The sequence below is a fragment of the Gymnoscopelus microlampas genome (genome assembly GCF_963454915.1).
Source record: "Gymnoscopelus microlampas genome assembly, chromosome: 7".
Taxonomy (NCBI): Eukaryota; Metazoa; Chordata; class Actinopteri; order Myctophiformes; family Myctophidae; genus Gymnoscopelus; species Gymnoscopelus microlampas.
This window is the reverse complement of record NC_139944.1, coordinates 1,216,631-1,234,200: the sequence shown is the minus strand read 5'-3', so window position 1 is coordinate 1,234,200 and position 17,570 is coordinate 1,216,631. Positions and strand designations below refer to the sequence as shown.

Sequence of the window (17,570 nt, the reverse complement as noted above, 5' to 3'; positions counted from 1 at the left end):
CTGATTCTGCCCTGGGACAGGGCCTCCGGCGTGGAACATTGGGTGTCCCACCCCCATTGGAGCTACCTTCTGCACCTGAACTGGGGAGGGTCAATCACGTCATCGTGGCAGACGAGGCTTTTCCAATGAAGACATACCTGCTCCGACCCTACGGTGGAAAGCGCCTTGATGAGGACAAGCGCATCTTTAACCTCCGCCTGTCAAGAGCGCGTCGCATCTCTGAAAATGTGTTTGGCATCCTGACTCAGAGATTCAGGGTTTACAAAAGGCCATTTGAGTTGAACCCTCACCTGGTAGACAGCGTCATCAAAGCAACCTGCGTGTTATGCAACTACCTGCGCCCAGGGGTGGCTAGCCTGCACGATGACCGATTTGATGATGGTGAGGGCAGCGCGGCTCTGCAGGATCTCCAGAGGCCAAGGGGCAACCGGGCATCTGATGAGGCTTTTGACATTCGAGACACTTTTAAGACATATTTTGTCTCACCTGCTGGGGAGCTACAATGGCAGTACGACCGTGTGCGCCGTGGACTCACACTCTAGAGGACAGGACAAATATATCTCTTGGACACATGCAGCAATGTCATTAGAGATAGATATTCATATTCAATGAACACAGTTGGCATAATTTCAAGTACTGTGAGCCAAGTCACTTTAGCTATATATTGTACACACAACACTGCAGACATTTTCAAATCAGTTCAGACATTACTATTGCCATTGTTATATTTTGCAGATTCAAAGCTGAACCACTAAAATGAATTGTTTTCACATTATTGTAATTTCTGTATGTACCACTGAATCAAATTGTTAGTTTAGTGTACCAAACTGATATTGTATGTTTATACACACACAGAAAATGTACTGTATATATACACAGTCACACACAATACATTCTGTACATTGTTCTGCATATTTAATGGTGTACATAAAGAAAAAGAGCAAAAGACCAATTAACTTGTTTCTTGTTTATTTTTAATTCATAAATACATATTTAACCTGCTGCTCAGAAGAGCAGAATCTGAACCAGTGCAAAGAGGTAAAAATACATGTTACCTTAGCCTAATAAATATGAATAAATAAATAGCTGATAAAATAGCATTTAAATGTGGCTACTCTAGCCTATATTAAATATGAATAAATAAATAGTTGAACAGGAATGATAAAATAATAGCATTTAAATGTGGCTACTCTAGTCTATATTACATATTAATAAATAAATAGTTGAACAGGAATAATAAAATAATAGCATTTAAATGTGGCTACTCTAGCCTATATTAAATATTAATAAATAAATAGTTGAACAGGAATGAAATAATAGCATTTAAATGTGGCTACTCTAGCCTATATTAAATATAAATAAATACATACATAGCTGAACAGGAATAATAAAATAATAGCATTTAAATGTGGCTACTCTAGCCTATATTAAATATTAATAAATAAATAGTTGAACAGGAATGAAATAATAGCATTTAAATGTGGCTACTCTAGCCTATATTAAATATAAATAAATACATACATAGCTGAACAGGAATGATAAAATAATAGCATTTAAATGAGGCTACTCTAGCCTATATTAAATATAAATAAATACATAGCTGAACAGGAATGATAAAATAACATTTAAATTTGGCCTCTGGAATTTTTGTGAAAGAACTATTCAAACATTTGATTTTAACATAATATAAAGATATAAATAAGTCACATAAGTCACAGAGAGCGATAGGTTGGCTCCTGGCCAAATTGCGGATAATAAACCCCTCCAAAGGCAGCATCATGAACCAATTCCTGCATCTTAATTTTTAGCATGGACATTTTCTCTGGGGGAAGTCTTCTCATGGTGGGGGCCAAGCTGTTGAGAAAAGTGGACACCTCATCAGTTTGCAGGTCCTGCCAGGTCTGACGCTGCTGTCGCTCACTCTCTCTCTCCTTCAATTTAATTTCCTCTCTTGTTTCTCTCCACTGAAGGTACCTCTCTAGGCTGTCATCACTCTCTGCCTGCCTCTTGCGTTTGGCACCTCCGCTACCTGAAGGGGTTGAGGTTGAGCTGCTCCCCCCTGAAGGGGTTGAGCTGCTCCCCCCTGAAGGGGTTGAGCTGGAGCTGCCCCTCCTCTCTGCCTCCATTGCTACACTGTTGTTCTCCCTCTCTGTCTGTGTGCTGTCACCTTCTTCCATTTCATTTTCCTCCTCCTCGTCATCATCATCATCATCCCCCTGGATGTTACCATCTGACCTGTTGAAAGTAGTTATGTGCTATCTGAGTTATGTGCAGCTAATACATTACACTCTGCTGTAAGCGTCACCACTGTTGTGGTGCATTTCTGGATAGCCTACGTTACCTTCTCTTTGCAGTACAAGCACTCAAGAAGGACAATGAGTCGAAATGCTTCCACTTCTTTTTTTTACTAGCCCCCTGTCCACTTCTGCCCTTTGCTGCTCTCTTCTCTCGTGTGTACGTGTCTTTCAGGTTACGCCACTTCTCCTTCACTGCTTTAACTAACGTCACACAAAATAGTACATTATATAGTACATTATATTAAAAGCCAAAGCATGCAAGCAACTTATATGAACTGTTTATGACTAGCAACGTTACAACGGGTGTGCAATGAATAGCGATACCCCAAACGGGGCTGAATGAATGAATTAATAGCATTAGCAGCAAGCTAAGCTAAGCAATCAAGCTAGCCCTAGAACACAATCACTACTACAGTATATTGTACATCATTTGTTTTTCTATCAGTACCTACCATCCTGGCTTCCAAGCTCTTCAGCGATCTTCTGCCACAGTCTGTCTTTATATTCAGTGTCTTTGTAATCGGAACGTCGCTTTTCATAAAGTGCTTTGTGCGGTTCTACGAGGTTTATCAACCTCTCAGCCGACATGGTGAAATCACAACAAGTATGGTGGCTCAGGATGGACACAACACTGCTCAAAAGGCGAACGACAGCTGCGGAAAACGCAAAATAATCGACCCTGGTCCGAAAAAAATAAATACGGACGAAATATTCGGCGGCAGTGTGCAAACGTCATTGACATAACGCGAGGTCGATTTTTTTTTTTACGTGCTCCGAAATTCGCCCCGTTATTCGGCCGAAAAGACGCACCAGTGTGCAAGGACCTTTACTCTGTATAACCTTACACTGTATAGGCATGTAACGATTCACTCAACTCACGATACGATTCAAATCACGATTTGAGGTCCACGATATGATTTTTTAAGCTAAAATTATTATTTTTTTATTATTATTTCTCTTACACAAATCCAGTATTTTCTTCTTTTTTATTATATATATTTTTTACAATACTGTGTTTTCTCTTATCAATGTCGAATCCTTGGTATTATGATCCTAGCCTTTCAACGTGTCGGTGTTTAACAGCGTCGTCACTCCACGCTGTATTTTGATTTTTTTTCAAGCGCTCCCATAGCCTGAAGGGACGGGACCTTCTGAGTGGTTGAGAAGTCGTTTCAGACTGAAACTTCAAAAATAAAAATACCAAAAATATAAAGCCATTTCACCATGGTCTTTAAGGGCGGGTACCTTTTGATGTACTTGTGGATAAGCTGGAGCTCCGCCCTCAGGACGTTTTCCACCAATAGGGCAATGTCTGCCTCCAGCGTCTCCTCCAATAGGACGGAGCATTCCTCCTCGGTGCAGCGAGAGATAAGCTCCTCCTTCTCCTCCTGAGCCTCCCTGAGGAGCAACACACACACACACACACACACACATACACAAGCTATTTTCAAAAGGAAATCTTGGGGGAAAAAATGCAAAATTTAACAACACACATCTTACATGGGGGTCCGCAGACACATACATTTTGCATGTTGCTGAAGCACAAGGTGCAGTGGTGGCTTATCCAACGGGCTTGAGGTGCTGAAGCACAGGGCACCAACCTTTGGGGGGGCACCAAACGGCGTGAAGAAAAAAAGAAAATGCCAAACTGTAGAGCGTCCTCTTTTTTCCGTGCTGCCCTCCACCCCCCCGTTGACAAAACAGTCCCGGGGGGCACCAAACTGTGTCCGCGCTGCACCCCCCAACACCAAACCAGTTTTTTTTGGAAGGAGATTGAAAATCGACTTGGACTTCTTGGTAGAAAATGTAAATAACGTTGGATGTGTGATGTGGATGATGTTTCTCGTCTTGGGGAATTTGTTTAAACACATTTTTTCTAACATTCAACATAACACAATTTCCGCCTGTTTTTTTTCTTTTGTCATCATTGACAAATAACTTTTTATAGTTACATGACAGATGCATGCGACATCAATGCCTACATATTATGGTAGCCCTGGTTGTCCTTGTAACTTGATTGCACATTACAGGGCTGATGCATTTTAAACACAAGAATACCAGGCGAACCAAAAACAATCAGAAAACTTGCTTGGGGTGAACGAGCTGTTGGTCAGCAGCCTCTCTGATGGGTTAGGGTTAAAGGTCAAAGGTTACTCACCGGATCTGTTGGGCAGCAGTCTCTCTGATGCTCTGATCTACGACCTCCTGGATGAGTTCTGTACTGAGACTCACACTGTACTGACTGACCAAGACCTCATGCTCCTGTCTCCTCCTGGAACACATCAATAATAATATTATCATCATCATCATCATCATCGACATAATAATAATCATTATTATCATATTAACACATTGATTGCCTAGATCGAGTTAATTCGTTTTTCAAATCCATCGCTTGCGTGCCGCAATTCTGAAGAACGAGTTAACTCGTTCTTTGGAATTTTCATTGTTTAATCTGTGATTGCGCTGTTCTGTTTATTTTTCATCATAGGTTTCGTTTTCCACTTACTTCACACACACCGGGATCCGGTTTCATGACGCAGATTCCGTTTCTCTTTTTTTTTTTTCAGTCATTTTCGGCCAGAATAGGGAAAAATATGTTTTTCACACGGTATAAAAAACGAACGGAGGGCTCCACTTCTGTTTTCGTAGTGTATCACATCGTTTTAAGGCCAATCAGGGATTGTCGAAAACGTCACATCCGGTTTATGACGTATTGACTGTTTGAGTCTGTTTGGGGGGGGGGGGGGGGGGTCGTGAAAATGTGTGCAAATCTTTACACCTTTTACTCAAATCTTTGCTTCTGGGGGGCCCTGGAACAAAATATTTTCAGATGGGGGTCCACGGCCAAATACATTTAATTTTGGGGGTCCTTGACATGAAATAGTGTGATAACCACTGATATATGTGTATAGCAACATACGTTAAAAAAAACAAAACACCGTTAGGATTTAGAATACATTTATAGAATCCCGTTCGCTTGTTGTGTTCCGCACATGAGCTTGTAGATCTGCTATTTTTGAATAGCCAAAGAAATCTAAAATTGACACAGATGTGTTCCCGGTCTTAATGGGATAAATAAGGTCATTCCCACCTGGCTTCGTCCAGTTTGCGTTTCTCCTCAGCGATGTGTTCCTCCTCCAGGTGGATCTGATTGGACGAAACCTCCCGAAGCTCCTCCCCCACGACCTCACTCACTAGCGCCTCCAACTGGACACTGCTCTCCCTGCAGGACACACACACACACACACACACACACACACACACACACACACACACACACACACACACACACACACACACACACACACACACACACACACACACACACACACACACACACACACACACACACACACACGATAGTGCTGTCAAACAAGATTAAACTATCTATGAAATCTATGAAAAGGTTTAATCAGCAACACAAGTTTTATACAATATGTAGTGGGAGTCCCTGCTTCATCTGTCTCTCAGCGCCTTACAGAGTACTGTAATGCAATTACTTACTGCAGAGCTACAGAGATGTCTTCTTGTAATGGGATTACTGTAATAGATTACTGCAATGTGATTACTTACTCCAGGGCTACAGAGGTATAGGTGAATCCTCTGAGGGCGACCTCATTGACCTCTGACTCCAGCACCTCCTCTACCATGGAGTCCAACTCACACACTATGTCCTGTAACACACACACACACACACACACGGTTATTTCTTCTCTTTGTGAAAAATCTCTGAAAAGTTTCACGGTGTCCCAGAATTGGGACATCAGATTTAAAGTGGCACAGTGGCAATGTTATTGGTATCGTTGTTCTGATATAACTATAATATAACTGCATGCATGCATGCATACCAATAACATTGCTGATAGGGATGGGTGTTGGCAAGAACCTCACGATACGTATCACGATAATTGGGTCACAATACAATTATATCACAATATATTGCGATACGTGATATATTGCGATATCACGATATATTGCGATATGCTACATATTGCAATATATTGCGATACTACATATTGTATATATATATATACACACACTACATAGTGAGAAGCTGCTGATCAGTGATAGGTTCTTTGAATGTTTTTTTCATAAAGCCTACTGCAAAAGCTTTGAAAAAAATCTATAAAAAATCTAAAAATGTTTTTTTTTTTTAAACGCAATATGACGGCCTGGAGTATCGATACAGTATCGCAAAATAAAATATCGCGATATATCGCGAAATCAATAATATTGCCCATCCCTAATTGCTGAAAGTGTATTTACCTCATCAGTGTAAAGAGGTGCAGATGTATGTTTACCTCACCAGTGTAGACAGGTGCAGGTGTGTATGTAGACATGTGCATGTGTGTATTTACCTCACCAGTGTAGACAGGTGCAGGTGTGTATGTAGACAGGTGCAGATGTGTATTTACCTCATCAGTGTAGACAGGTGCAGGTGTACCTCACCAGTGTAGACAGGTGCAGGTGTGTATGTAGACGGGTGCAGATGTGTATTTGCCTCATCAGTGTAGACAGGTGCAGGTGTGTATGTAGACAGGTGCACGTGCGTATTTACCTCATCAGTGTAGACGGGTGCAGATGTGTATTTATCTCATCAGTGTAGACGGGTGCAGATGTGTATTTACCTCATCAGTGTAGACAGGTGCAGGTGTGTATGTAGACAGTTGTATGTGTGTATTTACCGCATCAGTGTAAACAGGTGCAGGTGTGCATTTACCTCATCAGTGTAGACAGGTGCATGTGTGTATTTACCACATCAGTGTAAACAGCTGCAGGTGTGCATTTACCTCATCAGTGTAGACAGGTGCATGTGTGTATTTACCACATCAGTGTAAACAGCTGCAGGTGTGCATTTACCTCATCAGTGTAGACAGGTGCATGTGTGTATTTACCACATCAGTGTAAACAGCTGCAGGTGTGCATTTACCTCATCCGTGTAGACAGGTGCAGGTGGGGGTGTGGGGAGTTTGACAGGTTGGTCCTGGGGCTGGACGTCATCTGCCTCTAGTGGAACGGTGGTGGTACTACAGGTGTCCTCTGGTGGCAGGGTGGTGGTACTGCAGGTGTCTTGTGGGGTCTCGGGTCTGGAGCGGGGGGGTTTGACCGACGGCCACGATTCAACGTCACTCTCCGACTTCATGTCCAGCTTCGCTGAAAAAGCTGAACACGTTGATAATGTATTCAATATAATAATGTATTCCATAACATATTCAATAATTTAATCAACTTTCAACCGGGCCTACCTACGTATATCGATCGGTGTCTCTATTTTCGACGAGTCGATCAACCTTCCTGTGCTTTTTTGTTTTTGTGGTTATGTACCACCATAGAATTTGTTTCAAAACCCTAATGTTCCATAAAAATGGAGGTGTTATGTCACGTAAACATGGTAGCCTGTTTCATGCGACAGTAGCTGAGTACAAGGAGGTGTTGCCCATGCTGCTCATAAATTTGCAAGGTACATCTGTGGAACTCCCTCTAGTGGAGTAACTATGGGTGTCAAGGACCATGGAGAAGTAGTTGACCAGATAAATGGGAACCACATTGATGCACATTTTTATGTGAAGACTTTTTTTTAAAGCAGTGGTTCTCTTTCAGGCCGCGAACCCCCACATTAAACATATTTGAACTGGGGACCCCTCAAAATAATCAAATATTTGAACAGGGGACGCCGCAAAATAATCATATTTTAACTGGAATTGTAGGAGTTGAGGCATTGTATCTCAGGCTGCAGCTCTAACTCTCTCCACACACACACACACACACACACACACACACACACACACACACACACACACAGGGAGACGCGCACTGTCGCGCAGGAGGAAAACTAGCCCTAGTCTCAAATGTTAAGTTGTTCACGTGGTAAATCGGTGAACATCGGTGTGATCGGTCCCAAAAATTGTAATCGGAGCATCTCTACTTAAAATACCTTAAAGGAGACACACCATGAATTTTACTTTTTTAAAATTTTTTTGGTATTTTGTGGGCTCCCCAGTATCTCTTGTACCCCAAAAAATATTTTTTTTGAACATTCAGTCATTCATTCTCATTTCAGAGATTTTCAGAATGGGCGTGTCTGAACAGGCCATTCTCAGAATGGCATGTTTGCTCACGAAACTTTCTGCCCATGTATTTTGACAGACAGAATTGCTCAGTAGCACCCGTCTGCCCAACAGGACTGTATGTTGGTTTGCACGTTAAGCTAATCATCTGCTAATCGGCACCGAGTGCCGCGCTACGAGCTTGTAGATCTGCTATTTTTTTGCAAATTTTGAGATTTGAGTTACAAAAGTAACTGGGGGATTCAACAGTTTTTTGAAAAAAACTTATGTTGCCATAATATCAGTGGTTCTTTTTTCCATGTCAAGGACCCCCAAAATGACATGTATTTGGCCGCGGACTCCCATCTAAAAATATATGTTCCAGGGACTCCCCGGAAGCAAAGATTTGAGTTAAAACATTTTCGCTTTAAAACAATATATATTTAAAAGATTTGCACACATTTTCACGATTTTTCAAAAATAGCAGATATACAAGCTCATAGCGCGGCACCGAGTGCCGCGCTACGAGCTTGTATATCTGCTATTTTTGAAAAATCGTAGATCTGCTATTAGATCTGCTATTAGAAAAATAGATCTGCTATTTTTGAATAGCCAAAAAAATAATGCTTTTTAGCTCAAATCAAAAAGTGACACAGATGCGTCCTCAGGTCTTAATGGGTTTCTTTTCCGGTACCTGTTCCCCTGAAGAGGCCTGGTGCGGGGGGACAGGGGGTGGCTGAGGAGGTGGAGGAGGTGGGCGTGGCCTCGGCCTCTCCTCCAGTGAACTTGTTGTAGGCGTCGAAGCTGCAGACGGGGATGTGTTGAGGGGGGCGGGGCAGAGGCCCTCCGTTCACCACCTGACCAATCAGGACTGTCATCTTCCCCAGGATGACCTCTGACCTTCGCTGGGACAGGGCCAGTTCGGGCTCCTGATAGGCCGTCCGACTCAGCTCCACCTGGCTGTGGGCGGAGTAAAGAGGGTCATGTGACCACACACACACACACACACACACACACACACACACACACACACATCAGCATATCAACAATTAAACTGTAGTCACCGGGCTGGTTTTAATTGTGAAACCTACTGGTGTTATGCGGTCCAGGATTTCCACATGCTGGAAAACCTGCTTTTAAAGGTGTACTTCACCCAAGAAATGACACATTTGTTTTTTTTTGGGGCTTCTATGCCTTTAATGATAGGACAGTAGAAATGGGGAGAGAGATGGGGAGTGACACGCAGCAAAGGTCGGGGGGATCGGGATTTGAACCCGCGACACGCTGACAGGCTGGCATTAAAGTCTAGGGTGCCTGGACCACCACGTCGCAGCCCAGGTCAGAAATGAGCTTGTGAGCTTGATTTAACAACAGCAAAACTATATCAACTAGAAAAAGTGGTCCTCGGAGCACAGGTCTCCGCCAGGTCAGGTAGGTTATTGTGGCCTCCTGGTGGCGTTATAATAGGCCAATGCTTCTTAGGCATTTCACGGCAATCGGACGCTGCATTCATGATTTGAGGCATTTTGTTCCAAAAATGTGTTTTTCTAAATTAGACCTGCTGGTGGCGCTATAACAGGCCAATGTGAAAAGGGTGGCATTTCTTTGACGGCCTAGTGGGAATGTGCGTGCAAAATGTCACGGAAATCGCACGCTGCGTTGATTTGAGGCATTTTGTTCAAAACCTAGATTCAGGATGGAATATGACAAATCGGACAGATCCGTCTTCATCACATTCAGTAATATCAATTTTCTTTTTGCAAAAATTGGCCTCCTGGTGGCGCTATAACAGTGAAAAGGTGGTTCTGTTCTGGCATCCAGGGAGTGTGTGTGCACAGTTTCACGTCGATCAGGCCAACAGTGCCAGACATTAGCTGTTCACAGACGGACGGACACATGGACACACACACGGGCAGACAGGCCTTCGGCCTGGCTGACACAATAAACATCATCATCATACCCATCACTGACAGTCAGTCCATACTGCATCATGTAGTCTGTGGCCTCTGCTGTGTTGTGGAACATCAGCATCCTGACCATGTCTTCTATTGGGAAACTGGTGGAGCGCTGAGAACCCACCGTATGGGCAATGTTCAGGGTCTTCAAGGCCTTAGCTCTGACCTACACACACACACACACACACACACACACACGGTATCATATTTTCTAAACATTAGCTTTCACTAGCTAATCCTCTGACTGATCAAGCTCAGTTTGTTCTCAGCTACTGTACAGTTTGCTTTCCAGTACGGTTGTGAATGCTGGACCCTAAAGCCTGCCCTACACCAGAGTTTGTCAAAGTGGGTGCTGTGACGTAAGTCCAGGGGGTGCCGCCGGACAACTTTGATAATATTTGGAATGTATCGATATCACTTTAACCCATTAAGGCCGTGTCTAAAAAAAATCTAAATCCTAACAATTTTTCGGAAAAAAATGTATATAAAAAGATTTCCCGCCAGGGACGCTGTGGGCGCTGGGGGCGTGTTCTCTCCTCCACGTCATCGGCGCCCATACCCTAGGTGGGGTTGGCGAAATGGCCTACTCTGTGTGGAGTTTGCATGTTCTCCCCGTGTCTCCTAGGGTAGTTAATACCCTCACAAAAACATGTAGTAATCCTGGTCACTATACTGCCTCCCCCTGGTCAGCCGGGGCGCCTGATGGAGGAGAAGGGAACTGGTTGGAATAACGTGTTCCTTCCACGCGCTATGTCCAACCAGGGAAACTCCCCCCTGTCGGGTGATAAGAAGCGGCCTGCTTGCTCCTCATGCATTGAAGGAGGCATGAGCTTCAGCTTGGGCTCTCCCTAGGCTGGCAGAGGGTAGGTAGTGCCCAGGATTACATAGGAAATTGGCACTGGGTGAAAAAAATGTGGGTTACAAAATCGTGGGACAAGATTTTTTCGCGATTTTTCAAAAATAGCAGATCTACAAGCTTGTAGCGCGGCACTCGGTGCCGCGCTATGAGCTTGTAGATCTGCTATTTTTGAATAGCCAAAGAAATCTAAAGTGACACAGATGCGTTCCAGGTCTAAATGGTTGAACCCCTTTAACCCTATATTCAGCCTCTATATTTAGTAAAAACAGACCTGAGATGCTTGGCGCGTTCTCTTTCGATCTACACCAAATCTCTTCGCCAGAGATATCAGATCTACAAGCTCACAGCGCGTCGTGAGCTTGTAGACCGGCTATTTTTGGTGAATGTTCTCCCCCAGAATAGAGATGCTGGGGTTCAAGTGGTTCAATCTGTCCTATAATGCAGTGGATCCCAAACGTTTTAGCGCAAGACCCATTAGAGGTTTGCCCGGGACCGAAACTAGTGGAAATAGCAGATCTACAAGCTTGTGGATCTGCTATTTTCACTTTTACTGGAAATTATGTTTTTATTGAACCAATTAAGACCTGAGGCCCCATTCTACAAACGCCTTCTAAATCAGTGGGTTTCAAACTTTTTTCGTAGCAAGGACCCCCAAAATGATATGTATTTGGCCACGGACCCCCATCTGTTTTGTGGCAGGGACCACCAGAAGAGAAGATTTGTTTAAAAAATAAAAACCAGGCCTCTATGCAGCCTTCAAACGTAGTCCTATGTTGCGCTGATAAGAGCAATGGTCACCGAAGTATGGCCATTTGAAGTGTTAACCCATTAAGACCTGGAACTGTGTCATTTTTAGATTTGAGCTAAAAAGCATTATTTTACACTTTGGGCTATTCAAAAATAGCAGATCTACAAGCTCATAGCTCGGCACCGAGTGCCGTGCTACGAGCTTGTAGATCTGCTATTTTTGAAAAATCATGAAAATGTGTGCAAATCTTTGAATATAAATACTTTTAAAGCGAACATTTTTAACTCAAATCCTTGCTTCTGGGGGTCCCTGGAACAAAATATTTTGATGGGGGTCCGTGGCCAAATACATATCATTTTGGGGGTCCTTGACATGAAAAAAATTGAGCACCACTGATATAGAAACATATGTTTTTCAGAATACTGAGATTTAGGAGACATGTAGAATCGGCTTCAGGTCACACTTAAACACTGCTATAACACTGCTGCTTAGTGTTGTTGTATAGGTGTTTATTAGAGGTGTGTAGTACCTGGTTAAAGTATCTATGTGGTAAACATCCAGACAGGTAGGAGTGTGTAGTGTTGTGTAGTGTTATTGCATAGGCGTGTATTAGAGGTGTGTAGTACCTGGTTAAAGTATCTATGCAGCAAACATCCAGACAGGTAGGAGGCTCTCTTCACCAGTTTGAAGAATCGTACAAAGTTGTTGTTGTTCAGCGCAGAGAAGCACTGGACCGCAAACTGAACATCTGGAGAGTTACGCACATCTGGATGGTACTGTTGTACCTCCCTGTAACAGACACCCATGTCAATAAATACACACATACACATTACACACACTGAACATCTGGAATAAGCATGTGGAGAGATTCATCGATACGAATCCGTGAATCGATATAAAACGTGCGCGATGCGACAGCACCGGTTCATTCAGTGTGTGAAATCGCTGCGTGTCTGCACCGGTACAAACCATGGTTACATCGGTTTTTCATGTTGTATTTCATCCTGTGTGTTTCCGAGGCGCCTTGAATGCACCATCAGCCAAAAAATAAAGCCGGTCTCTGACATTCATGTTCCGCAGCGCAGTGAGGGAACCCGGTGCAGACTACAGACTAAACTATGCAGCATCCGTGACTACAGATAGCCCCACACAGGTTAAAAATGCAAGAGCAGCACCACTTGGCTTTATAAAATCCCTGTCCGCTTATCAGTTGTTGTGTCACTGTAGCACGCCGAGTGATAATGATCCACAGCTGTTTGTTCTTCTGGCCGTACGCACTGTATTTGGTCAGCTCTTTTTGGGGCGGTGTAACCGCCCCCTATAAGTGAGGTTTGGACACTGACCAATCCTGCACCGTGATTGGCCAATAGTCTACAACGCAGTCTACAACGCTAACCCTTCCACAGTCAATGCAAATCTATACTTTTGCAAAGTCAGCCAATCACATTACAGCTAGTGTCATCACCACTAGCTGTAATGTGATTGGCTGACTTTGCAAATTCAGGACTGTGATTGGCTAGCGAAACACATGACACATGTGCAGCCCTATGAATAGCAGTATGGACTTATGGAAATAAGTGCTTTTTTAAAGTGAATCACTTCCATCACTGTGATGACCACTGTGACCACACCGCCCACTTCACACTGGGTGTGATTTTTTCATCTACATCAAACATCTGCCAAAAATAACCGATCTACAAGACTATTTTCGGCTAATGTTCAAGTGGAAAAAAAGTTTCCTGTTAGTAAATATAACTCTGAGGACCCCAAGGTGTCCCGGACGGCGGACACTGTTGAACACCCATGTAATAATATATAATAATTATATATTATATTATTAGTAATCAAACAATTCTACAATAACCAGCAGACCCTTTGTTTTCACAATTATTCTAAAAACAGTCTTTAAAAGAAACGAACGGAAGTAGCAGATCTATAAGCTCACTAGAGTCTCGGGGGGCTACCCCAGCCGCGCACGGGGCTCTAGGGCTGTGAGGGCGCGCTTATTTTGGGGTACCAAAATGGTGGGATAGAACTGTCCAAAAGAAAAAAAAAAGAAAAAAAAATGATAGGCAGTTTCCGATCTGATTGGCTCGTATTAGCTCAAGACCCAAACGATAAATCATATGTTTGCCTGGGACCCAAACCAGTGAAAATAGCAGATATACAAGCTCGTAGATCTGCTATTTTCACTACCGGTACTTCTTAAACTTTGTATTTAAACTTAAACTATTTATGTATGGAAATCATTAATATTATTATTTTTATTTATGAAAGTCTCCTGGGCGACTTTCTTTTGTGATTTTTTTTTTCTTGAAAGTTATTTGGGGCGGTGTAGCCGCCCCCTATAAGTGAGTTTTGGACACTGACCAATCCTGCACCGTGATTGGCCAATAGTCTACAACGCATTGTATACCCCCTAACCCTTCCATTGTTAATGCAAATCGATACTTTGGCAAAGTCAGCCAATCACATTACAGCTAGTGTCATCACCACTAACTGTAATGTGATTGGCTGACTTTGCAAATTCAGGACTGTGATTGGCTAACGAAACACATGACACATGTGCAGCCCTATGAATAGCAGTATGGACTTTAAAAAAAGTCATTTATCCTTTTTTTAAAGTGAGTCATGTTGTGATGACCACACACCGCCCACTTCACACTGGGTGTGATTTTTTTTAATTTTTATCCCACGATTTTGGAACCCTTTTTTCACCCGGTGCCAATTTGCTAAGTGATCCTGGGCACTACACTCCCCCCACCAGCCTAGGTAGGCCAGGGCCGAGCTCATGCCTCCTTCAGTGCATGAGAGCCAACTGACCTTCTTTTCACCTGACAGGGGGGGGTTTCCGTGGTTGGACGTAGCGCGTGGAAGGAACACGTTATTCCAACCAGTTCCCTTTCCCTCCATCAGGCGCCCCGGCTGACCAGGGGGAGGCAGTATAGTGACCAGGATTACTACATGTTTTTGTGAGGGTATTAACTACCCTAGGAGACACGGGGAGAACATGCAAACTCCACACAGAGTAGGCCCTTTCGCCAACCCCACCTAGGGTATGGGCGCTGGTGACGCGGAGGAGAAGACACGCCCCCAGCGCCCACAGCGTCCCCGGCGGGAATCGAACCCAGGACCTTCTAGCTGTGAGGCGACAGCGCTACCGACTGCGCCACCGTGCACCCCCCCCTTTTTTTTTTTTTTTTTTTTTGAAAAATAATAAATATATTTTTTTGTAGTATGTAGGAAACGGAAAAAAGCAGATATTTACTCGGGACCCAAAGATGGGTCCCCGACCCAATGTTTGGGAAACAGCGATTTACACTGCAACTAATGGTCAACTTAAAATGTCATCGTCATGACAATTCCCACTGACCGCAGGATGTCTCCATCGTCGAGTTTGACCAGAATGTTGTACTGACGGAACTCAGCCTCTTGGGGGCAGTAGACGTTGCGTGTGGCCAGGTCCTGGTAACATAAGACAAGATAAGAGCTTTATGGATCCACGGGGGGGAAATACAAAATAAATCTGTAATAAATATGACTGGAAGTAAGTGGCGAGGGCTACTTACTGCCAGACACAACGATTAGTGGATATATTTCTGATGTTTTACAGTTTGTGTGTAGATTTCATGTCAGTAATATTGCCGTTGTTGTGTGTGTGTGTGTGTGTGTGTGTGTGTGTGTGTGTGTGTGTGTGTGTGTGTGTGTGTGTGTGTGTGTGTTTATTCTCTCCTCGGTTTATAACCTGACCATGTAGTCTGATACTGACCCTGGTTGTAGCTTGATTTGGCTACTGACCCTGTTTAGTAGCTTTATGCGGCTACTGACCTAGAAGTGTTAATGTGTGTTTGTATTGTGTGTTAGTATAATAAAAGCCATCAAATACACTGGTCTGAGTAATATTTTACTCTCGTGCTCAATCCCTACACATGTGAGATGTATCGATTGCATATAGTGTGTGATAGGCTCTATTCACAGCAGCCATATTATGAAGACATTCACGGGTGTTACCAATGACACTAATGAAGGCTCTGTTCCATTCTGGTCAAACAGAGTCAGGGTGCTGATATTGTGCATGTTGGCTCACTGGAAACTTGTTGGGGTCCAGGGACCCTCATGGGCTTCCAAATGGCCCCTTACAGGTGTGTAACTCTGAGAGTGTACAAATGGAACCAAATGTACCCTTATGGGTCCATTTGGTTCCATTTTTACACTCTCAGAGTTATGGGGGTCGTGGAAACCACTGTGCTAGACTAAATGGAACAGAGCCTTCATTAGTATCATTGGTAACACCTGTGAAGGAAGTGATAATATGGCTGCTGTGCATAGAGCCTATTGGTAGATAAATGTGAGCAAGCCGAAATGCCTCTTACGAGGACAGGCTAACTTGTGGCATTGTTTGTGTGATTGGTTAGATATTCGTACAGTATCGTAACCTCTGTATTGTGATACATATTGTATCGTAACCTATGTATTATGATACGTATCGCATCGTGACTAGGGTTTAACATTTTCCGGGAAATATCTAATTTTAATTCCCGGGAATTTTCAGACCTTTTCCCGGGCTTCCCGGGAATTCCCGTTAATTCCCGTTAACAAAAAAAAAAGTTTTTATTTAATTTTTTTTTTTAGATTTTTTTTTTATTTTTTTACCCAAAGACTAAGGAGATATGATTTTTCAAAGATATAGACTCCCATCCACTTCCTTGTTAACTTAAAACTTAAAAATTCTGTATCTCGGCTCCTGAGTGTTCAAACGGGGGCAGAAATAATTCTGGCAGTGAATGAGTTAAAGGGTAAAAAAAAAAAAAAGTGCCCACTAAAATGCATTTATATGTAGATACTTAAATAGCCAATTTTACATCGAGGTGCCCAAATGTCCCTATTGTGTCCACCTATGAACTTGCACTAATAATGACTTAAGTAGATTTTTTAAATCAAATAAATATAATATATAAATATAATATAGTGCCCTGGCGGAGATCTGCCCTGTTGCGCAGCAGCGGGTGAAGACAATTAACTTAAACGAGGAGCTGCGCTGTGCACCCAAAACGCACTCAAACAATGTCAAACTCTAGCTGCTGAAATAAACGTTCCATTTGTATCATTATTGACAAGAGAACAGAACATGGACGTTGTTTGCAAAATTATTATTTATTTATTGTCCATCAGAGCGCCGGTGAGGTCACAGCTTATCTCTACTTTTGTAGGATATTGATTAGATTTTTTTTTTTAAAGATATTTTTTGGGCTTTTTACCTTTTATTGATAGATGACAGTAGACTGACAGGAAATGGGTTGAGAGATGGGGGGGTGACACGCAGCAAAGGTCGTCGGGATCGGGAGTCGAACCCGCGACACGCTGTCAGGCTGGCATTGCAGCCTAGGGTGCCTGGACCACCACGCTGCGGCCCAGCCCATTGATTTGATTTTTAGCCTAAACTTGTAATTTGTTTGCAGTTATTAATTTATATTAGGCTAGGCTACTTGCTGGATATTAAGACTCCATTTTGGGATGTTGGCTGTATGTTGTCAAATGTATTAATCTATATTTTGTTGTTGATCAAATGTCGGGTTTTGTAGTGTGATTTTGATGTGCACATGTGCAATCAATGAGACAGACAGCTGTTGTGCAGTTCACTTGTTGTACTGGGTAGTTCTA

General features: G+C 43.0%; 2 protein-coding genes across 3 annotated transcripts in view; one reads left to right on the top strand and one right to left on the bottom strand.

Moving 5' to 3' along the window:
* Nucleotides 1-542, top strand: part of LOC311048849 (uncharacterized protein) — a gene marked incomplete at its 3' end in the record, with an annotated part of 3,194 nt that extends 2,652 nt beyond the window's left edge. Inside the window, exon 2 of the mRNA XM_084062170.1 lies at nt 1-542. This exon is cut by the window's left edge and continues 377 nt beyond it. Coding sequence (XP_083918296.1) covers nt 1-542 — 542 coding nt within the window.
* Nucleotides 1-17,570, bottom strand: part of mcm3ap (minichromosome maintenance complex component 3 associated protein) — a 68,593-nt gene that overhangs the window by 20,597 nt on the left and 30,426 nt on the right. For both annotated transcript variants that reach the window (XM_084063155.1, XM_084063156.1), the window contains 9 exons: nt 15,283-15,374; nt 12,536-12,698; nt 10,308-10,468; nt 9,042-9,307; nt 7,231-7,463; nt 5,874-5,974; nt 5,392-5,523; nt 4,456-4,569; nt 3,543-3,695 (listed from right to left, as the gene is read on the bottom strand). In XM_084063155.1, coding sequence (XP_083919281.1) covers nt 3,543-3,695; nt 4,456-4,569; nt 5,392-5,523; nt 5,874-5,974; nt 7,231-7,463; nt 9,042-9,307; nt 10,308-10,468; nt 12,536-12,698; nt 15,283-15,374 — 1,415 coding nt within the window. The remainder of the gene's footprint in view (nt 1-3,542; nt 3,696-4,455; nt 4,570-5,391; nt 5,524-5,873; nt 5,975-7,230; nt 7,464-9,041; nt 9,308-10,307; nt 10,469-12,535; nt 12,699-15,282; nt 15,375-17,570) is intronic.